General features: G+C 42.4%; 1 protein-coding gene across 1 annotated transcript in view; it reads right to left on the bottom strand.

The window, feature by feature from the left end:
• The window catches only part of ADSL (adenylosuccinate lyase), a 29241-nt gene extending 9368 nt beyond the window's left edge, over nucleotides 1-19873 (bottom strand). Inside the window, exons 1-9 of the mRNA XM_015419186.1 lie at nucleotides 19597-19873; nucleotides 13707-13910; nucleotides 10928-10972; nucleotides 9703-9782; nucleotides 5547-5718; nucleotides 5215-5261; nucleotides 4679-4769; nucleotides 2017-2086; nucleotides 363-510 (exon numbers count right to left, since the gene is read on the bottom strand). Of these exons, the coding sequence (XP_015274672.1) occupies nucleotides 363-510; nucleotides 2017-2086; nucleotides 4679-4769; nucleotides 5215-5261; nucleotides 5547-5718; nucleotides 9703-9782; nucleotides 10928-10972; nucleotides 13707-13910; nucleotides 19597-19758 (1019 nt within the window). The 5' untranslated portion in view covers nucleotides 19759-19873. The remainder of the gene's footprint in view (nucleotides 1-362; nucleotides 511-2016; nucleotides 2087-4678; nucleotides 4770-5214; nucleotides 5262-5546; nucleotides 5719-9702; nucleotides 9783-10927; nucleotides 10973-13706; nucleotides 13911-19596) is intronic.
• Between the last annotated feature and the right edge of the window lie 2282 nt (nucleotides 19874-22155).

Genomic DNA, 22155 nt, shown 5'->3' on the forward strand with positions numbered 1-22155 from the left:
GCTGGGCATAGACTGCAGGTATTAGGCTCTTCAGTGCTGGCCTCTTGTATGTGTCAGATATGGTATCTGCAGTGTCAAATGTATTATGCAACATTAACTGATAAATATATTTTAAGTATTCTTGAATTCAAAATGCTTTCTATAAAATGTCAGAGTCACTTCCCATTGAATGTCTAAACACTGAGATCACGTCAGCCTATCTTCCCCCCTTATCAAGCCCACTTACTTCCAGGTAAGCATGTTCATTATTTTGGTTGCTGTACAATGTCACACCACCTGTTCCTTGCAGTTATTCCACTTAACTTAAACATAAAACTAGAGTCTCTGAACTCCATGTCCAGGGCTAGAAGTCAGGGATATACCTGTTTGCGCTATCATCCAAAGTACGTTCAAACCACTGCACAGAAGCTGTCTGGAGGGGATCCAGGATCAGAGTCATAAGGTGGCGAGCTAAACTGCAACAGCGCTCTGAACGCATGGGGTTCCGTTTGTAAGCCATGGCACTTGAACCTGTACAACAGGAAAGGGTACACATGAGTGTAGTCAGGCAATAAAGAGTGTTAACATGGTGTACCTTTCTCAAGACATTGCTCATAACTTTAGAAAACACACTCCTTGCCAGTACACTGTAATCCTGAACAGACAATAGGAGTTGCATGCAAAAATGTTTAAAATGGTGAGATTATTGCTGTTATAGTAGTGTTTAGCAAAAAAAAACCCCACCCCCCAATCCCTTTTAAATCTTTAATTTAAACTACTTGTAAATCACAGTTTCTGTTAAGTGTAATAGTAAGACTTCTTAAAAACTCTTAGCTTTATTTATGGACCGTCTTTCTCCAGAAACTAAGAGAGACAAAGTATTTGGCATACTGGCTCAATTCAAAACAAGTTAAGGAAGCTTAACAATGGTCGCGGTCACATGCACGAGATAACGCGGGGGGGGGGGAAGCGAGGCTATTTCCTCCGGAGGAATTTGACCAGCAGTTGCGCGATCACACAGCCCGCCACTGCGTGATCAGATGCAACCGCGGGTGAGTCAGGGTGTTTTTTTGGCCGTTTGTTCCCAATGCGCTTAAATGGGGAATCGATGAATCGCATCTCAGCACTAAGGGCTCCCTATGGAATGTGTGATGATACACGTACTGAGAAGGGGGGGGGGGACAACGGCACAGAGTCGGGATGGCCTGATCAGACCATCCCGATGCCATGAGAGCGTGCTGGAGCAATCAGACAGGGGAACGTCCGTCCGTGGCCTGTAGCAACCCATTTGCTACCGGACTTTCCCTAGTGTCTTTTTACTCCGCTTCTACGGCGGAGAAAAACGGGTTGCAGATGGGTGCGGGGCACTTCCCAGATGTTTGTGTCTGATTGCGCCCTTTAAATCTACCCAGCATTCGTGCCTATGGCGCGGCTAATTTTGTGTGTGATCGTGCCCTATGTCAGCTGAACTGACAGACCATGGTTTGTGACAGGCCAGCAAACCAGAATTGGAAATTAGAGTTTTAATCTAACTATGGTGTGATGAGATATCTGAATGAACACATCACATTAACAGTGGCCACTCCACTTCTAGAGACCGCTATCCTTTGGAGGCAGAAGTGAACTTATGAAGGTGAGTACAAAGAACATAGGAGACAAAAGCAGACACACAGCTCTAAACCATGGTCTGCCTGCTGTACATGAGGGAGCTCAAGGTATGATTTAGCAAATGAACCACTGACTTATGTACCTTACAGCAACTTTTAAATGGCTAATGTAGCAACAGCTTAAGACATTTACAAGCTCCATTTCATTTTAGTGGTCATTCTAGGCACTCTATTTCTACATTAAAAATGTGTGATGTAAAAGTGTATGAAATCTAAGAGAGGAACAATTGCTAATTTTTATGTCACTTGTAAAGATTTTCAGTCAAAGAGATGGACTTAAACATGGCTAACATCTAAAGGAAAGGGCTAGAAGAATAAGTCATTAAAAATGAAAACAGAGTAAAATCCTGTTTCCATACTTGTTACATACCAATTTGTTCTTTCTCAAAAGGTTCCTCTATTTCTTTAAGGTTTGCCAGTAGGCGAATATCAGTACAGATCTAGAGAAAATCAGTGAACAGTGACTTCACACATTGAACATTAGAGTCCATTAATAATTAGAAGCACAAATGATCTCTTGCATGCAGTGATTCCCATTAATTTTGGTGGAAAGAGTCAATATGCACACACAAAGAAATGCAAGTGTGGACTGGCTACTTCCTTTAAAATGAACAGGGGAAGCCATTCTGTGAAGAACAATTGTAGCATAACAGCTCCAGTACCTGGAACATAGTCTCTGAAACAGGGTTTAAAGCATGTCCCAAGACTCAGTTCAATTGCCATGTACATTAAACAAAACCACACCCTGTTACCATACTGGCCAACAAGAGACAACTAGTATTTTTTCCTACAAAGTGTTTTTCAAAACACGTATTTACAATTGCTGCTGTAATAATCTCAGACTGGTGAGCCTGAAGCAGAGTTAAACGGTTGAATGGAGGGAACATTCTCCCACCCGGGGCACCAGTATAGGACCTGAAGGACTATTTCCCCCTATGTAAAGCTGCCTGAATGCTGAGATGCTTGTGCCAACATTATCTGAAACAAAATAAATGGTCATTAGGAACAGGGCCTTATCTATAATGGCACTAGAGATGCAGAATGCTCTTCCTGCTGTTACTTGCATGTGCATTCTTATTTAAGGCCGATTTCCCACAAGCTGCTGCAGCGTGCTCGCTCTTCCCTTTGCCCCGATCGTACGTGTCAATTTCATACTAAGAGCTGCGCAGCTGCAATTTGCCCCACAGCTTCACCCGATTTTCCCCACCTCTACTCAATCCTCAAAAAACAGGATTGAGTAGAGGCGGGGAAAATCGGGTGAAGCTGCAGGGCAAAATGCAACTGCACAGCACTTAGTGTGAAATTGACACGTATGATCAGTGCAAAGGGAAGAGTCAGAGCGCTGCAGCAGCTTGTGGGAAATCGGTCTAAGTTTTAGATGCCAGGTAAAGATGTTCTGAGCAGGTCTGTCAATGATAGGATGTTAATTCATAGGGTTGCCAGCAACTTGACAGCACTTGACACAGACACAAAAATGGTCTTATCCTCCCAGGCTACAGGCAATCAGTGTTCCCTCTAAGCTGAGTTAGTGTGAGGTAGCTCACAGTTTTTAACCTCTGGCTCACACATTTTGTCTTAGCTCAGGAAGGATGGCTTCAGAGCAAACTAATTTATGCAGTAACCAAATTGCTTGCTCACAACTTTAATGCCAGTAGCTCACAAAGTAGAATTTTTGCTCACAAGATTCCACAGCTTACAGGGAGCATTGCTGGCAATGAGTTTTTTAAAATTACCTTGGTGTATACTGTGAAGAAGAAGAAGAGATTGGATTTATACCCCGTCCTTCACTACCCAAAGGAGTCTCAGAGCGGCTTACAAACTCCTTTCCCTTTCCCTCCCCACAATAGACACCCTATGAGCAGTGTTCCCTGTAAGATGAGTTAGTGTGAGCTAGCTCACAGCTTTCTAGCCTCCAGCACACACGTTTTTGTCTTAGCTCAGGAAGGATGGCTCCAGAGCACACTAATTTATGCAGCAACCAAATCGCTTGCTCACAACTTTAATGCCTGTAGCTCACAAAGTAGAATTTTTGCTCACAAGACTCCACAGCTTAGAAGGAGCATTGCCTGTGAGGTAGGTGGGACTGAGAGAGCTCTGACAGAAACTGCTCTTTTTCAAGAACAGCTGTGCCAGAACTATGGCAAGTGGAGGATTGGGGAATCAAACCCGGTTCTTCCAGATTAGAGTCCGCGCACTTAACCACTACACCAAACTCTGTTTGTATCTTTTAGTTAAATACCTTTTTAAAGATTTGCCGCTATTTTAAAATGTTTATTTTGCATTCCTTGTTGCTGCTGGGTGTTTTAACTCAGTATTTTAAATTGCCACTCTTCTCTTGATTGCTTTGGTAAATTTGTATGATTTTCTGATTTTTGTGAACTGTCTCGAGAGCTATTTTTTGTGCTATGAGGCAGTATATAAATAAAAAACTGAGAAGATAGACACTAACAAAAAGCAAGTTTACTTACTGTATATGAAATGGGCATTTGTTGGAGATTCTAAGCATGATAAAGCTCTTAACCCGCCCTGAGCCTGCTTTGCGGGGAGGGCGGGGTATAAATCAAATGAATGAATAAATAATAAATTAATTAATGGGGCTCCTAATACTGAATTTTATTTATTTAGGTATTTATAGCACTTTTTTTCTCCTCATACAGGACTCAAATCAGCTTACAGAAACCCAGAAATATCTAAATCTAAACGAGCAAAGAAAACCAAATGTATGCAGCACTGAGGTCTGCAATTAGACCACTACTGTTAGAAGCTAGGCCAGCATGTGACTTGAGATTTTGACTTGCAAGATTTCCCATTGAATTTACTGTCAGTTTCTGTCCATCTGTAATTCAGTAAATGGGGGATATCTGCATCCTACACAAAAATGAGTTAAACAATGAGAAAAGCAAAAACTTGCAATTCTACATGAAAAAATTTAGCCTTAGCTTGAATGTATCTAGAGAAGCAGTGTGTATGGTTATCAACCCTTAGACTTTTTCAGCTGTGCTTTTGAATATGAAGCTTCAAAGAAGTCCTACCTTATGTATAGATGCTCCTAGGCTAGCCAGAACAGACAGGACATCAATATCCACTTTGCGACTGTACGTCTGCCCTGTTACAATATAAGCTCTGGAACAAAACACACATATGATGAAGTTCAACAAGGCTGTGAGGACTGAAGTACTGTATAAATATCATACTGCATCAACTAGCTCCTTGACCCAATGCCTTGACAACTTCTACAGAAATTACATGTGTGGGAATGCAGTCTGGGTTAGCATGCAGTGGAGGTAGCAAAGAAAATGGAAGCTAGAGCAAGGCTCAGAAGCAGTACCAGGACCACGATGGAAGGAGTTCCTGCAAAGCCCACCACAAAGCAGATTTTGCAAAGCACCACTCTCTCAGAATAAAACCTGATGGTTAGCTCTAGCAGCACAAATATTAATTGCAGAGTAGAATGCCAATTCATACACAATGTCATAGAGCAGCTCATTTCACAAGTGCCCCCTTTAGCACACTCTGTGCTAGGGCAAAGAAGTATTGTTTGTTTGGAGGTTTCTTTTTTTTTACATACCGCTTAAATCCTGCCATTGCAGTCACCAGCCTGTCTAGCTCCTCCACCTCAAAGGAAAAACAGACAAGAACCTCAAAAGGCAGCAACTGCAGTGTGAATAACGACTGCACCCCAAACAAATTTCCGGTTCCTTCAGCACTGTGAGCCCAACCAGCATGCTGCTGATCTAAGCACCATTTTGTCCTATAACTCCCTTCTGATCTATTCTGTCTCTCAGGTATCAGAGTTTTCCCAATGGAACCCCATGCAAATTTCATTTCATCACAAACTATGGCCCATGACCCCAAACGAACTGCAGTTCAAACTGGGCTTCTTTGTCGGGATTTACTTACTTTGTCATGATCTCCTTCAAAGAGCTGCAAGAAGCTGGCTTGGGTGCCGGTGGTGCCTTTCACACCCCGAAACCTCAACTCGTCTTGTGCCCGCTCTAAATTGTGCAGGTCCATGCACAAATCCTGGATCCACAGGGCACAACGTTTACCCACAGTGGTTAACTGTGCAGGCCTAAAAGCACCAGACAGAATGCAATTCAAGGACAAGCCCTCACATTCTTCATACATGTTACCACAAAATGATTTCCCTTGTTGCTATGGAAGCATCGGAGTCTCCACACAAAAAGTGATTGGCAATACAAACTTTTTAGTTTAGAAAAAAAGGCTAAAGGAGAAAATGTAAGTGGTTTATACAATTAGGCATGTGCTGGAGAAAGTGGATATAGGGAGCTTTTTCTCCTGCTTCCATAATGCTAGAACTTGTGGACACACAATGAAAGTGATGGGCAATTTGTACAAGAAAAACAAAAGGAAATAATTCTTCATCTAACAAGTAATTACATTGCAGAATTCACTGCCAGTAGAGTCACTGGTAGCCATGACTACAGATGGCTTTAAAAGGCAGTTAGATGGATTCACAGAGGAAAAGTCCATCAATAGGTACCAGCTATAGTGAATAAAGGCAACCTCGATATGCAGAGGCAGTAAACCTCTAAAATGTAGTGCTATATAAATCTATATACTAATAGTCAAGATGCCCCTGCGTGCAATCCCCAGGTGTGCAGAAAAATCTGAAAAGTTTAAAAACTATACGGGGGATACTTAAATCCCCCCAAAAGTAAAAGAGTGTTCCCTGTTCATGCGCAGAGAACACCCTGGCAACTGTCTTGCTGCCACCGCTGGGGGGGGGGAGGCTTGGCGGGCCGGTGGCTGTGAGCTACTCAGGCCTCACCACCACTGGTGCTGGGGAGGAGGGAGAAGGCTTGGTGGGCCTCATGGGTCCACCTGCGGGGCTCACCTGCTGCTGCTTCCTCTTCCTGCAGAGGTCCTCCTGCTTCTACAGGCCGGGAGTGTTGGGGAATACTCCCCCCCCCCGGCGAGTATTTTTGTTTTAGTCTATAACCAGATTCTAACCTTCAGTGGAGTAATTTAACGTCCTATCATCTTAGAAATTATTTATGAAGTAGTACCATCTTATGGCCAGGCTAACCCGATCTCATCAGATCTCAGAAGCTAAGCAGGGTTAGCCCTGGTTAGTATTTGGATGGGAGACAACCAAGAAAGTCCAGGGTCATGACGTAGAGGCGGGCAATGGCAAACCACCTCTGAATGTATCCCTCCTTGAAAATCCTTTCGGGTTGCCATAAGTCTTGATGGCTCTTTCCAGCACCACCATCTTATTTGACATAGTGACCTGTTCACTTTTATAAATCCATTTCTCCAGCCCTAACAGCCTCCCTAGTGCAAAGCCCAGAGGACAAGAAAATACTTGTGCAAGCATCCTTTAAGAAATAATCCTTTCATCTAAGAATTAATATCGCATACACAGAATCTTCTGGTTCAGTTCTCAGAACTGGTACTGCAGAGTAAAATTGCCATGTCCAGGTGTACATATACAGCTCTTAAAAAAAATATTTTTATGCCCCAGTGGAATATTTTGATGCTGTTTTGCAATCATCTGTTAATTTGGGCCTTCTGCTGCAGACTAACACATCAAAATTTCAAGTGCCATAACAGCCATCTCCCTTATAAATAAAAGCCGAATGGTGATGGCACTTCTCTAGAACATTCCACACGCTCCAAAATCAGTTCGCTCTCTGATCTGTCATTCAGAGGGCCTCCCTATCCACTGGCTGCTTTGCCTGAGTCCTGCCTCCAACATTCTAAACATTTTGCTGTTCCTCTCCCCCCCATAGCCAGTCAGAACACAGAGGTTATTTGCATAGGCAGCCTCATTGGCCTTTGCCTCGGAACACAGAGGTCAGTTGCATATGCGACTTGATTGGCTTTTGCCTCTAACATTCTAAACAGTTTGCTCTTCTGAGGTAAAATGTGTCCAATCTCCAGGTGAGGGCTGGAGATCACTCAGAATTACAACTGCTTTCCAGACGGCAGAGAACAGTTCCCCTGGAGAAAATGGTGGGCTCTGTATCCTTAGATGCTGCTGAGGTGGCCCCCATATGACAGCCAATGTGACGTAGCAGTCAGGGCTTCAGAGCACGGGAGAGGCTGCAGGTGTGTGGGGGGTGGAAAGCTGAAGAGTGAGGGGGAAATAAAGGTAGGTTGATGATTGGCTGGGAAGGAGATAGGGTTGCCAACTCCGGGTGGGAAATTCCTGGAGATGTGAGGGATGGAGCCTGGAGAGGGTGAGGTTTCAGGAGGCGTGGGACCTCGGACAGGTACAAAGCCATAGACTCCACCCTCCAAACCAACTATTCCCTTCTGGGGAACCATCATTGCCAATCTCCAGGTGAGGACTGGCGATCACTCAAAATTACAACTGTTCTTTAGGTAGCAGAGATCAGTTCCTCTGGAGAAAATGGTGGACTTCGTGTCATTATACCCTGCTGAGGTCCCCACAGCAAATTGAAACTGAGTGTCCAAGGCTGGGGCACCTGCCCAGAGCCTCTTTCTAGAGGCCGTTGTATTTATTTCCACAACGGGCCTTTTTCCTAGTTAAATATATTCCAGAAATAGAAACGGCAATGCCTTTCTTGTCACACTTTGCTCTCCTTGGCTGACTACAGGTCCATGTTTTAGGCAACAAGTTTAAGACTGCTTTAGGTACTTGGGTGCTATTTCAGTGTTTTTCTGCCAAAAGTATAAGATGTGGATGACATCTAAAAGCATCAGGGAAACTGGATTGGAATAGAGTGCACAGGGGTTTACACTGAGCTCCATATGCATTTATGAGCAATTCAAATAACTACTACAGGAAATAATACTAGAGCACATATAGTAGTCATGTTTGCCATGTAAAATATGGTGGTTTCCTAGATGAACATAAAATACAGAGGAAAAACATACACATGTTAAGTGGTCTAAATAAAGTATGCTAGATTTTCTCTCTTCTAGAATAAACTATCCTCCTTCCAAAGGGATTACAGAAATATAAATGTAACCCCTGCTTATCTCAAGTTTTATTTATTCAGGGGCAAAGTGGAAGAATCTTGCACATAGTGAAAGAAGTTTCTCAATGACATGCTAATGGAGGATACCTTATTATATTAAAACACATTTTGAAGCTTAAACACCTACACTTTATTTATACAATATGAATTCTGCTTGAACACAGAAAAAACGATATTTCAAGAATTCATGATTCAAAAAACCTATAGATCTAATAACAAACACTGCTCTCTGAAATACATCTTACTTAAAGAGGATTCTCAGTGCCATACTAAAAATCAAGAATCGGGATATTGAGTTGCAAAACAACCTGTCAGTTGTTAATTTCAATTGATCTTTCCCCTGGTTTCAGTAATTTGTTTCAAAGCCACTCATATATTGGGAAGGTATCTATGGAAAATGTTATAGACTCTTCCTAGAAAAGCATACAACCCTCTTGGATTTAAGGGTGCACCTTTTAGGGTGCTAGGACAAGGTTACGTACGAACTAGTTACAAACTGGATATGGGGAGACTGAAGATCTGTCACATCTACTTTGTTGCCAGCAGCACAATTTGAAGACAATTTTCTCTTTTGGCTTTTGAATTGACGGAGATTTCCTTAACTACAGCTTATTTGCTAGCAGATACTACCAGGACAGTCATTTTTTTGCTTTGATAACTCCTGCAATCAGAGCTCAATGCATTAAGCCAAATTAATGTTTGCAAACCTGAAAGGAGGTTGGGGAAGAGGAAGGGCTTGAATATTTGCTGATTAAGAAACAGCAAACTGATGACTCAATTTGCGTGTGTTGCGTAGGCCTGCAATAGTATTCTGATGGCCATTGCCCTTAGCTTTTGTAAATGTTATAGAGTTCAAGTTGAGACCACCCAGCTCAGCACACTATCAGAATCAAGACAAAATCAGGCATTGACAACTGTGGTCTGTATAGTTAAGAAATAGTCACCTGTTCCTGTCTTACTCTAACTAAACTGATCAGCTTAGTCATGCACAGAACATGTTGATTAGACACTTGGGGGGGGGGAAGAAAAGAGGTAGAAATAGCAGCTATACCAACACCGTATGAATAAATCTATGAATAACTTACTGGTAGTGAGTGAAGCCCAAGGTTGGCAAGTTGGCATATTTCTCAGCAAAGTCTGCCAGACGGCTGATCACCCTAGCAAGCTACAAGAAAGGGAAGAGATTGGAGAAAACAAGAAGAGCATATAAGAAAAAGGAAAGCCACATAATGGAGAAAAGTGGCTAGTCTTGGATTGATTTATACAGTTCAGCTAGAAAATGTTCAAGCATGATTCAAAGAGACAGAGGAAACAATGGGCAGTATCCTACCATTCCATGCATGGAACACAGAGTTTCCCCACATTTCTCTCCATTCCCACAGCCCTTTCTTAACCCTGAAAAGATGACTCCTAAGGTTGCAGGACTTACTCAGAAGAACAGGTTGGTGGGGCTGGAGTGAGGAAGGACAAGGGGGTGAAATTGCTCCTACTTCCTCTGCTGCAAGTACAGTTCCACTGAGGAAAGAGGTCGATTTCATCCCCTTGTCCTTTCTCACTTTAGCCCACAGACCCACAGTGTGAATCCCACAACCCTAAGAATGATCTTTCTGTAGATGAGAAGAGTCTGCAAGAGAGAGGAACACGGCCTTCGACAACACTGGAAAATGTCCAAGCAGGAATGTGTGGACATATGCTGATGATATTTTAACATAAGTCATTTCTAAAACCAGTAGAACAATTTCATCTCTCTCTCAAAAACCCAAAGTTATATGTGAACAGAAGCCCTGCACAGTGTCCTCCCCACTACAGATGTAAAATTTCCAGAAATTACAAACTGATTTTTTTCAGGGAAAAAACAAATTTTGGGGAGAGAAATTGGAACACTAGCAATAAGTACTTTCTAATCAAACCTAAACTTATGTATTGCTTTATCAACATAATACACATAATTTACAACTTAGTTAGCATACAAAATTGTACTACTTGGCATATTTATGAAAAGTAGCATAAATGCCTTTTTTTCATGCAAGGAAAATATAGCCAGTACAAGAAAGAGAGAACTGCACACTGCTCCAACCCTATGCTACCTTAGCCACATGGTATCTTATTTTCTTGCCTTCTTAAAGGCAGGGAAAAATAAAATATGAATATAGAAGGTTACAAGTTTGGTAGCAAACAAAAGAAACTATTATTTGAACAGAATGTCTCTCACATAGTCATAATATGTGTGTAATATTACCACACACATTATAGGTTTTTAAATTTCTCCAGAAACAATGTACTTGCTCTCAATCAAACTGTATGTCTCACCTTGGGAAGTAGCAAATCCAGTCCATCACGAAGAACAATTAAGTCCTAAATGAAAAAAGACACAAAACATTCAGGAGCAACTTTATTCAGCAGTCACAATTTTATTCACAGTTTCGGCAGAGATGGCAGCTTCTATCAAATAATCAAATATAGCTAAAATTCCTTCCTGTATTAAAGGCTGGTTTAGAATTGTAGCTGAAATTTATCATGTCCTGACCAACCAAAAAATTATAATAATATAAAAACCTTTAGAACAGAGAACAAAATACCAAACTTCCTAGAGACCTATAATACTAGGGTCTGTCAAAACATGATGAGAATCCAGAAGACTGAATGTAAGTACATTAGAACAGAAGAGTGGAGAGAGGGGCATTCTTCTTCTTAATGGCTCAACTGGTTTAATAGCATTAAATCTGTCAGGTGTTGATTGTAGAGAAACAGCTACATGCTTTCTGTCAAAGATAAACATTTAGACTGTAACATAGGGGTTAGCAATTGTAGGCCTCTAAACCAAACTCCGATCTCTAAGAGATGCTCCAGTTGCCAACCAAGGAGCAAAAGTTGTGTAGAGGAAGTGGCAACAGGAGACAGTTTGAAGACTGGGAATTTGGTCTCCCATGCCTCACTCACTGCTTGAAACGGTCTTCCAGGAAAACTACATACTAAGCAGGGCTCTAAATATTTAACTTTTTGTTTAAATCACACCGGACTACAGAGAAGCGGCATATTTGACTTCTTAGGTTCTAGATCAAACAAAAGAGGATCTTATCTTCATCACATCCCTACCTCCTAATGACTTCTAAAGGGTTTTTATCATTATGAACATGGGCAGATATTCCATACAACTGGAACTGTATGTTCTGTACATGTAAAAAGCGTTCATTTCAACTAACATAGCCAACATGTTAGGCAGCTCTCTTTCTTCATCTGGCTCCTATTACCATAATTAACTTCTGGCAAGTCAGATAATACATGCAGGACTTAAGTGCAATTGTTTGAGAATGGAAGAAATATAAGTTTGCATTTTTAATCAAACCCACGATAACAATAGTCTGCACCTGCAACCATGAGATTTTATGGAAATAATGCTTCTTGGAAAATGGACATGTAATGACAGTTTCCCTCCCACATCCAATTAGAGACCCTGAATTAAACACCTTCCAAAGGCTTTGTCTCTGTAAACTATTTAGCAGCAGAGTTCTCCAGGATTTATCTATTAAAGGACGATTCTTTGAGCAGTTAACCAGCAAACCAGACAGAAAACTTGTACAAACTTGTACAAACTTGTATCTTTTATTGAGATAAGAAATTGTTCTCTTTATTAAATGAGACAGAAAATAATACAAGAAAGTAAAGATTAACCCTATAATTACTGTCAAGATGAATGCTAAAATAATCAAAGTTCCTAGCATTGCTTAATTATTTTATAGCAAGTGATAGTTTAAAAAGGAAATCAGGTTTCAGCTTTTGTCTCACTGCTTTTAGAAATTATCAAAAAGCCCAAATTACATGCTTGGAAATCTCACCTAGTCATTTTCTGAGACTTCCATCCAAGGAATCTGATTTGCTTGTCACCATGGTGCATATTTATAGAAAAAATCATCAATCTTATTTTTCTCTAAATCTGTTCTATCATAATCATGTGATTATTATCTATTTATTTATTTATTCAATTTGTACCCCGCCCTCCCCACGAGCAGGCTCAGGGCGGCTTACACAGTTGGTACAAAATACCAATAAAGCCACATAAAATCATTTAAAACAATGCAAATACAAATGAATCATAAAATCATAAGGTGCTAGTAATCCTTCATTAGTTGCTTGAGGTGGCGTACTAAGAATGTTTAACACATGGAATTCACTGCCACAGGAAGTGGTGGCGGCTACAAGCATGGATGGCTTCAAAAGGGAATTAGATAAGCATATGGAGCAGAGGTCCATCAGTGGCTATTAGCCACAAGGTATAGATAGGGGCTCTGGGGCAAGTGATGCTCTGTCTTCTTGGAGCTTGGGGAGGGGTCAACAGTGGGAGGGCTTCTAATGTCCTGGCCCCACTGGTGGACCTCCTGATGGCACCTGGTATTTTTGGCCACTGTGTGACAGTGTGTTGGACTGTATGGGTCTTTGGCCTGATCCAACATTGGCGTCTCTTATGTTCTTATGTTGTTCTTATGTTTGCAAGCAGACAGTCCAGCTCAGTGGTCTTCTTGAGTCACGCGATGGTATAGGCCAGATGTTAAGGCTGAGGGCTGGGCTCATTGATGGTAATAGTCTAGATAAGTGATGGTTTCATAACTAAATATCAGATAATCGACACAAGTGCAAATAAGCCAATCCACAAGTGCATATGAATTACATCCGATACAGCAAGATAAGAAGGCTGATCTCAACACTTAACCGCTATTAAAAAGGAATTAATCTATCTTTTCTGTAACTGCTTCAATCAACTGTCTGAGGAAAGTAGCTTTAAGCAAACAAAGTTCATGGATAGTTGAAAAGTGCTTAAATTCTCGGTTAGCTTGCAAACTCAGCAATAAAAGGACAGTGATATCATAGCTAGCTAGAGCCATCTTGATAACTTGTAATATTTGAGAAGTTTCCCCCCAAGTTATTGGGACAGAACAACATGTAATACTGGTTAAAAATGCTGAAGACTAAATCTAAGTTGGAAATGTTCAAATAATGTTGTGTGTATCTTATATGCCATCAGATTTCTTAAGTAATCCTTCAGAGTTTGAAGGATTAAAACCAGCTGCACAAAGAGTAATTCCTGCTTTACCGTATTATCTCCCACATAGCAGGAAGTTGCTCCAAGATGGATTATTCCCGCAGCCTTTGGACAACAGTGTGCAAATGTGTGTACATGGGCCATTACATCATGACGAAGCCGCTTCTCCTCCTCCGCAGCCATCTTGAAGTCTATGTTGTCCAGATTTGCTTCCATTTCCTGTATTTGCTCATCTGTGATGGGTAGGCCCAGTGACTATAAGAAAGAACAATTTCTAAAGTTACCCAATACACAATCTCAATTCCCAGAAGCCAACACCAATGAAATCACAAGCGCCACAGTATTTACAAACATATAACTCATCTGGGATCCTCTTCAAATGGGTTTAGTGCTTCATGAAACTTTCAAAGTATCAAATCCAGCTTTTCAGATTGGCTCTCATCAAAAGCATCTTTTGGAAACCAATCTTTTAAGGCATAAATGCAGGGATAGCTGACACAGACCTTCTCTGGATCCAATCCAGTATTTCGCTAGTACATTCATACTTCAGTTACTGCTCTGTCTCCCTCAAACAGCACTGAAAAGGAAAACATGGCAAGAGAAGAGGAGAGAGAGAGAAAGACGAAAGCTAGAGTTCTCAGACACAAACCATCACCTAGCTGTGGAATGTGTTCTATGAAGCCCTAACTTACAGGTGAAAGGATTTCTCCAAAGTCCTGAAGGAAGCAATTCCTTGATGCTCTTTGAAATATAGGAATTACTATGGTTAATCAAATCCTGCACAGCAATTTCTTCACTCCTGTTGAAGTTTCTCCAAGATTAATAAAACATATATTGTCCCTTATACAATGTTCATATATAGTAGCCTAAACTACACTACAGAACCTGGGGGTTGGACTTGGCTTCTTTTTTGTATAAGTGCTTTATACAAAATCAGACCTTCAGGTCTGTCACACTCAGTATTGTCTATTCTGATTTGTAGCAGCTCTCTAGGGGCACATCACATCACTTACTGTTTTAAAAAAACACCCTGAAAATGACAGTTTGAATTTGGGAACTTCTGCATGCAAAGCAGATGCTCTGCCACTCAGCCAAAGCCCACGGGAGTATCCCAGTTGTATGCAACCAAAAGTGATTTAAATAAAAAATGTGAATGTGGCTGATATAAAAACCAAGGTAAACAACACAGAGATGTTCTTTACTTTCCCCTGTATTCTATCCCAACCCTATCCAGAAATATAATCTCCCATGACAGAGTGAAGAGGGGAAAGTATTGGTGATAACAAGCACTCTGACAGTGCCCTGACAAAGCAAACAGGTGCACAGTGTGTCCATCTCTCCAATGTCAGCTGAAGATCAAGATCATGGAGTTGTAACTCTTGAGGAACGTGAACATTCAGATAAAAATAACAGACTCCTGCCTCGCACTAGAGGACTCAAGATATATTACAACTGCTTGTGCTGTGCTTTTCTGGAAACAGTTCAACAGATAGGGCAGATAGCTGACACATTCTTATGTGACTTTCTCTGCAAGCCTATGCAGAATTACTCCAGTAAACTTAGAATGAAGTAATTCAGCCAAGGCACAATTTGGGATTTTCAGCCCTAAACTGTATATGGCACAACATTTTATCTCTTGGGTATCTCAGATTTCCAGCATTTCATTCTGACTGCAAGATGTTAAATATATACCCATGTCATCACTCAGCAGCATACAACATTGCTTCAGTCACTAAAACAGGGTTGATGGCCTTATTACAGAAATGGCACAGTATTTTAGACAATACATTCGGAGTCTTGGCATATTCTAGAAATTTGACTAGATAGCCAGACAACCTGCAGGGCTATTTTGGTTATGAGTTAATAGTCTAGATCACAGGACTATCCCAAGTCTTTCCTATTCACTGAAATAACCCTGGGCTTGACTAGGCCACATAGGATAATTTTAGAGTCAAGAGAAATATACAAACTCCATAAAGATTTCTGGGAAAGTGGCTGATCCCACTATGGGTTCAAAAGTGTTTGAACATTTTGTCAGAAGATAAAAACCTCATTTTGTTTGTTTTTGGCTTATGAAATCCTTTTGTGAGTTAGAACACATACTGCGGGGGGGGGGGGGAAATGCCACACTAGATAGCAAAGGTCAGCCTTCTCTGAGCTGATGAAGCAATGGGGCATGCAAGACATAAGCTACAACCAAAAATCTTCTTGTGTAACTGAAGATGCAATCCTGAACACACTTCCTAAAGAGTAAGAGCCACTGAATAAAGTGAGACTTACATCTAAGTAAACTTGGTTAGGATTGCTCTATCTGACATGCAGCAGTACAAAAAAGTGTTGCAAATTACACATTCAGAGCTTTGAGATTCCCTCATTTCCTTTGATGACAGATACTACAAAGTGTGACGATAACAAATTCCTACATACCAGCCTTTCTGGTGACCTGATGACAGTTCTGTTAGAAAACAGGCAGGGAAGTGAACTGCTGGAAGTATGTGACAATCAACTCACAAATTACTGCCTTCAGGATTAACACATCCATACCAAGATACCCTAAACTGTGTGCTCTGAAATACATTTTCCTATATCTTTTTCTGCTTTAGATACGTTATGACACATCTGTCTTGTGGGAGGACATCTGAAAACATCTTTAAAAACCTCTATAAGTATTTATTTACTTTCATTTATCATCGGCCTCTCATGTAAGACTCAAGACAGATTACGGAATTATAAAACAACTAGGAAAAAGGCTCCTTGTGGAAATAAATACAATGAGCTCTAGAAAGAGGCTCTGGGAGAGTGCCCCGACCTTGGGCACTCAGTGTCAATTTGTTGTGGCGAACTCAGCAGAGTATAATGACACAGAGTCCACCATTTTCTCCAGAGGAACTGATCTCTGGTACCTGAAGAGCAGTCGTAATTCTGAGTGATCTCCAGCCCTCACCTGGAGATTAAAACAATGAAAACAACCGTATATATATAAATATATGAAAATATATCTAGACTACTGTTTTGCAATGAGCAGTGTTTCTTCAACAAGTAATAAAGATGTACGCATACACACTACGGAAATTGCATATACTCTCGTTTCACATAAGTTTTTTCACGGTATGCTATGTAAATAACATTCATTTACAAGTCAACAATTCTAATCTGTGAATTAATACTCAAAACATTCTTCCCACTCCAATGAAACAAATTCTTTCTGTGCCATTTTCTCCAGAGGAAATGATCTCTGCTACCTGAAGAGCAGTTGTAATTCTGAGTGATCTCCAGCCCTCACCTGGAGATTGGCAACAATGGTTCCCCAAGAGGAAAAGTAGTCTTTCTCTGCAATGGGGACCAAAGCAGTTTACATCATTCTCCTCTCCCCCTTTTGATTTGCACAACAACCCTGTGTGGTAGGTTAGGTTAAAAGCCTGTGACTGGTCCAAAATCACCCAGTGAGAATATCCAGGAATTTCCCAACCTGGAGCTGGCAACCCTAGTCAGAACGGGCCTCAGTGAGTTCCTCACAAAAGTCTGACAGAACCAAGTTTGGTTGCCTAGCCACAGCGGGAAAAGTTAGTCCCACATAGGAGCCAAGCAGGAGAAGGGTCTTTGTTGGGAGACACAGCCATTTGCCAGTAATTCTGACAGGGAACAGTGGCTGAAGGGGGAGTGGGCGGGGAAGAAGAGCAGAAGCTGTGTTCATCAGAGTGAAGCAACCATCTTCTGAGGAAAGTTTTGGCAGGCACTGCTTCTGTGGGCGGGACTCAGGCAACCCATCCAGTGGATAGGGACAGCTTCTGAGTGACACATCATGGAGCCAACTGATTTAGGACCACCGTGTGGAATGTTTAGAAAGTGCCACCCCACTACTCAATTATATATAAGGAGAGATATGATAAACACCAGCATAATGCATATAATAAAGATCTGAGTCCAGTAGCATCTTAGAGACCTACAAGATTTTTGGGGTATAAGCTTTTAAGAGTCAAAGTTTCCTTTGTCAAAGGGAGCTTTGACTGTCAAAAGCTTATACCCCAAAAATCTTGCGGATCTCTAAAGTGTGACTGGATTCAAACCTAGCTGTTCTACTGCAGACCAACACAGCGACCCTCTGAAATGACGATAGATCCAGGTGGGCAGCCGTGTTGGTCTGAAGCAGTAGTAAAAAATTAGAGTCCAGTGGGGCACCTTTAAGACCAACAAAGGTTTATTCAAGGTATGAGCTTTCGTGTGCCAGGCACACTTTTTTAAATACATTGGAATGGTGTGTAAGGTTCAGACTTATCGACAGGGAAATTAACATGATCATATCAACATGATGATATTTAAGATATGCAAAGTCCAAAATAACAAGCTAAGGTTATAAGGTCAACAGCTATAAAGCAATAAATATGTCCAAACAGCAGATAAATGTCCAAGGGTGTCTTTTCTAATTGTGAGAAGCAAACCGAGAAGCTCCATTATGTCCTCCCAGACATGACTTAACAGCACTTTTTGAGGTGGATGCTGACATGACCCCACTGTGCAACTGGGCCTGGCTGCTGGCACCATACAATTGGGCCATCATTTTCATGGGTAGAGGCTGCAACAGGGAGGCAAGAAGGAAAAGACAAAGATGGGGAAACAGATAAAGATAGGTTGGGTGGTGGTTGGGAAGGAGAGAAGGGAGCAGGAAAGACGAGAGGCCATAGGAACTTTAAGGGAAAGGAGAAAGAAAATAGCAGGGAGTGGATAAGATGTCCCTTGCAACTTCTTGAAGGTCCACCATTGTTATGAATAAAGGGGGGGGGGGGGGGCTGCTGTTTGGGAACTTCTCAGAAGCATCAGGTTGGCCACTACAGAAACAGGCTGGTGTGGATGACATGGAACTGAACTGATCAAACATTGCTTTTCTTATGTTCTTAATGTCGTACTAGGATGACCAGAGGACAGGCTTCCTGTCATTTGAATGAGTTGCTTAGAATAGGAAATTTTAACAGCTGCACCCTACCAACATGCCCTCCACTGAATAACTAGTATACTTATATCTATTTAGGCAGAAATAAATCCCCCTGATATCAGCTGGATTCAGTTCCAGGTAAGACAGTGGAGGGCTGCAACACTAGAGAACCATACTGGTTAACATCTCCTAAGACGGCAAAACGTGCAGCCTCTACCATGGTGATTAGGAGCTGGCACAGGGCAGCTAATAAAAGCCTGCAAAGATTAATTAGCCATTTACTTTCCTAAATGAAATCCCAGTGGGTTGCTACCCCACAGGACCTCCTGTCCTTCCCCCCCACGGAGGGGGGGGCACACATGGAGAAGCATCAGCATAGTGCTGCCCTGTACCTGGGTGTGGTATGGTCACTGAAGAGGAGGAAGGTGATGCCTGGCTGGCAAGGCCCATTGGCATGGGAGCCCCTAGCTTTGCCCTGTGCTAGGTTGCACATGGCAGCAATGTTCCCTCTAAGCTGTGGAGTCTTGTGAGCCAAAAATTCTGCTTTGTGAGCTACTGGCATTAAAGTTGTGAGCGAGCGATTTGGCTGCTGCATCAATTAGTTAGCTCTGGAGCCATCCTTCCTGAGGTGTGAGCCTGAGACTACAAAACTGGGAGCTAGCTCACACTAACTCAGCTTAGAGGGAAGAGCCCAGTGCTACACCACACCAGCTGCATAGGCATAGAAGGTTCTTGGGCCAGCCTACCAGAGCACGATGCAACTAGTGGGAAGAAGCACGCTCCCTCTCCCTCCAGCTTCTTTGCTCTGCAGCCCTCCATCAGCTGAGGCCGGACATGTGCCTGTGCTCCTGCTCGCGAGGATCTGAGACAGATGGCTCTACAGGGCTGCAGGAGCACACCAGGATTTCACCCTGTCCGGTAGTCCTTCCCTGTATGCGTGGCCTTTTTGGCCCCTCCAGTCCGCCTCTGACAGCCTTCTCTCTCACTCACTCACACACACACGACACACACCTTTTCTGCCTGAGCCAGGTAAAGCCAGAGCCGCCGCCAGGTGCCGAACTTCTTCCTCTCGCTGAAGTTAAAAGCCATGTCGGGGCTGGCGTAGCGCGAGACGAGGGGGGAGCGGTAGCGGCTGAAAGCATCTTCTTCGCCGGCGGGGGCCGGAGTCGCCATAGCAACGAAGGTGGCCAAAGAAAGGCTTCCTCTCACAAGCAGCAGCCGACTCGAGCGCCCGCGCCAACCTCCGAGGCGCGACTGGAAAGAGGGAGTGGAAAAGTCTCACTTAGGCCCGTCCCAGCCCAGCCCCTTCCCGTCAGCCATCCGTAATAAGCGGCGGGCCAAGGTCCGCTTACAGCGCCGTCCGCTGCTTCGGAGGCTTTGCGGCAGCCGCTGCTCGTGCCTAGCAAGAAGGGAAATCAATACGATCATCCCCGACGCCCTGACCTGCCCTTTCATTTCCCCGCTGGCTTTTGTCAAATCAAGACGCAACAGTGAAGGTAGATACAAGAGACTGCTTTTCGTTTCCAGATAGGTAATCAAATCAAGCAGGCCCTTAGCCAGGATTTTGTGGCTTGTGGGGCAATTTTTTTTCCTGGTGGGGCTGAAGTTCTCAGTGCAGAAAGAAAAGCCAGAATTCTGAGGATTATGACTCAGCTACTGTGGAATAAAACCTTTTAATATCAAAACACAGAGGCTTCTGCAAATCTTAGCTGCAGAGTATAACAATAGGGGGCTGAGAAGAGGGAGGGGGGGAGGGAGAATAAATTTTCTGGTAGATGGTAGGCATGGCACTGGAAATGCTTATCTGGGTTTGGCCAGTAAACTCACTCCAATTTGTATAAAAAAAATAAAACTTTATTTACAAAAACAAAGGACACATAGGGGAAAGTTCAGCAAGGAATATGAACTGAAACAAAAAACTTAGCTGGCTATTCTACTCACTACTTTTCCTATCAGGCACATCGCTCTGGAACCTCCGCTGGCGTTCCTGATGAGCAGAGTCTCTGGAAGCATAGGCAGGGTAGAGATTGAAGGCAGTCTCTTCTCTCTCTAAATCTTCTCTAACTGTCTGTTATACATATGTGTTCTTAACCATTTAAGCTCTTCCACCAGGCTTTCAATTTGGAGCCGCCACCACTACCATCAACAACCACTAATATTAACACCTATGGCAAGGGGCTGGCCCTGCATTGAGATCGAGATTGAGCCACACTACCGTGGGAAGCCAGAATACTGCTGAATGGAGAGTTTAGTATTATGTCTGATCGTACGCCTTTAAAACTTTCATAAGAACGACCATCATAATGAGCACTTTGTTATTTGTTATTGTGTGATGTTTTAACTGTTTTTATGTGTATTATCATGACGGCATATGGTGCCAATAACTGTGAGCCACCCTGAGCTATTTTGCGGGGAGGGCAGGATATAAATCCAAAAATAAATAAATAAGTAAAATAAAATAAATCATTTAGCCAATAGAAAGCTGTTACCAGGATAGATCTCTAGCTTGCAAGCTGTCAACCACTTTAGATGACAGTTCTCAGCTGCTGCAAGTTAATCACTTCTGCCAGCCTAAGCAACAACTCTGATAAAAAGCTGGGGTGGGGATGATGACTTCTATAGTCAAGAATGCTAACACTTGGGCAGAAAAATTCTCTTAAAGGAGACCAGTTTCTTGACGCAGAGTTAGAAGGTATCCTAGAGGTCACCTACTCCAACTCTCTTGCTCAGTGCTGGAATTAGTAAACTACAGCACCCTACTTTGCTTAAAGGAGCACATGCCTTTAAATTTTTTTAAAATGATTGAAAAAAGCATTTATAGGAGACATTCTTGTGGGGCTGTGCCTTTACGAAAAGGGGCAGAGCCTCCAAAGCTCCACAGTAGCTACAGGCCTGATATCAAGACACAGTTTTGGGTGCTTTTGGACATTTTAAATTACAGCTTCAACCTCTCCTTGGTTTATGAAACAGCATGGATGAACAGTCCATTTAAGTCTGGGCTTTAGATAAAGGAATGGGCTTTAGATAAAGGAATGGGCTGTGGGGAAATTCCCCATATCAGTCTTCCCTGCAAATAAAAATTAGAATTAGGGAGAAATATTCTAACCTAGCCTATGAAATTCCTGTATACTTAGAGGCAGGGGTCATTTCGTAGAAAAAGAGGTGCAGGAGCTCATTAGCATAAGTCATTAGCATAACTTATTTGCATATGCCACACCCCCTGACATCACCGGAAGTGTGTCAGAAGGCAACACCCATTGCTCAGGCTCCACTGGACTGTTTTGGATTGCTAGCTTTTGGGGGGGGGAACCTGCAGATCTGTCCTTGCAGAGGAGGGAGAGCTTGTACCTGAATAAAATTTGGTCTTCAAGCTGCCACTAGACTGTTTTGGAACGGGGGGCTGTGACGACCTCTTCTCTGGGGAGGTCTGGTTTTACTTTAAACCCTTCTTTATATTTTGTTCTACTGGGTAATCTGGCTGCCACCAGGAAATTTTAGGCTTTCCAAACCTTTATACTTTCTTCTTCTGGTTTTGGTATTGTGACCCAGGGTCTTGGCTTTCGAGGAACT

This window comes from Gekko japonicus, unplaced genomic scaffold (assembly GCF_001447785.1).
Source record: "Gekko japonicus isolate JY-2015 unplaced genomic scaffold, Gekko_japonicus_V1.1 scaffold37, whole genome shotgun sequence".
NCBI classification, from domain to species: Eukaryota; Metazoa; Chordata; class Lepidosauria; order Squamata; family Gekkonidae; genus Gekko; species Gekko japonicus.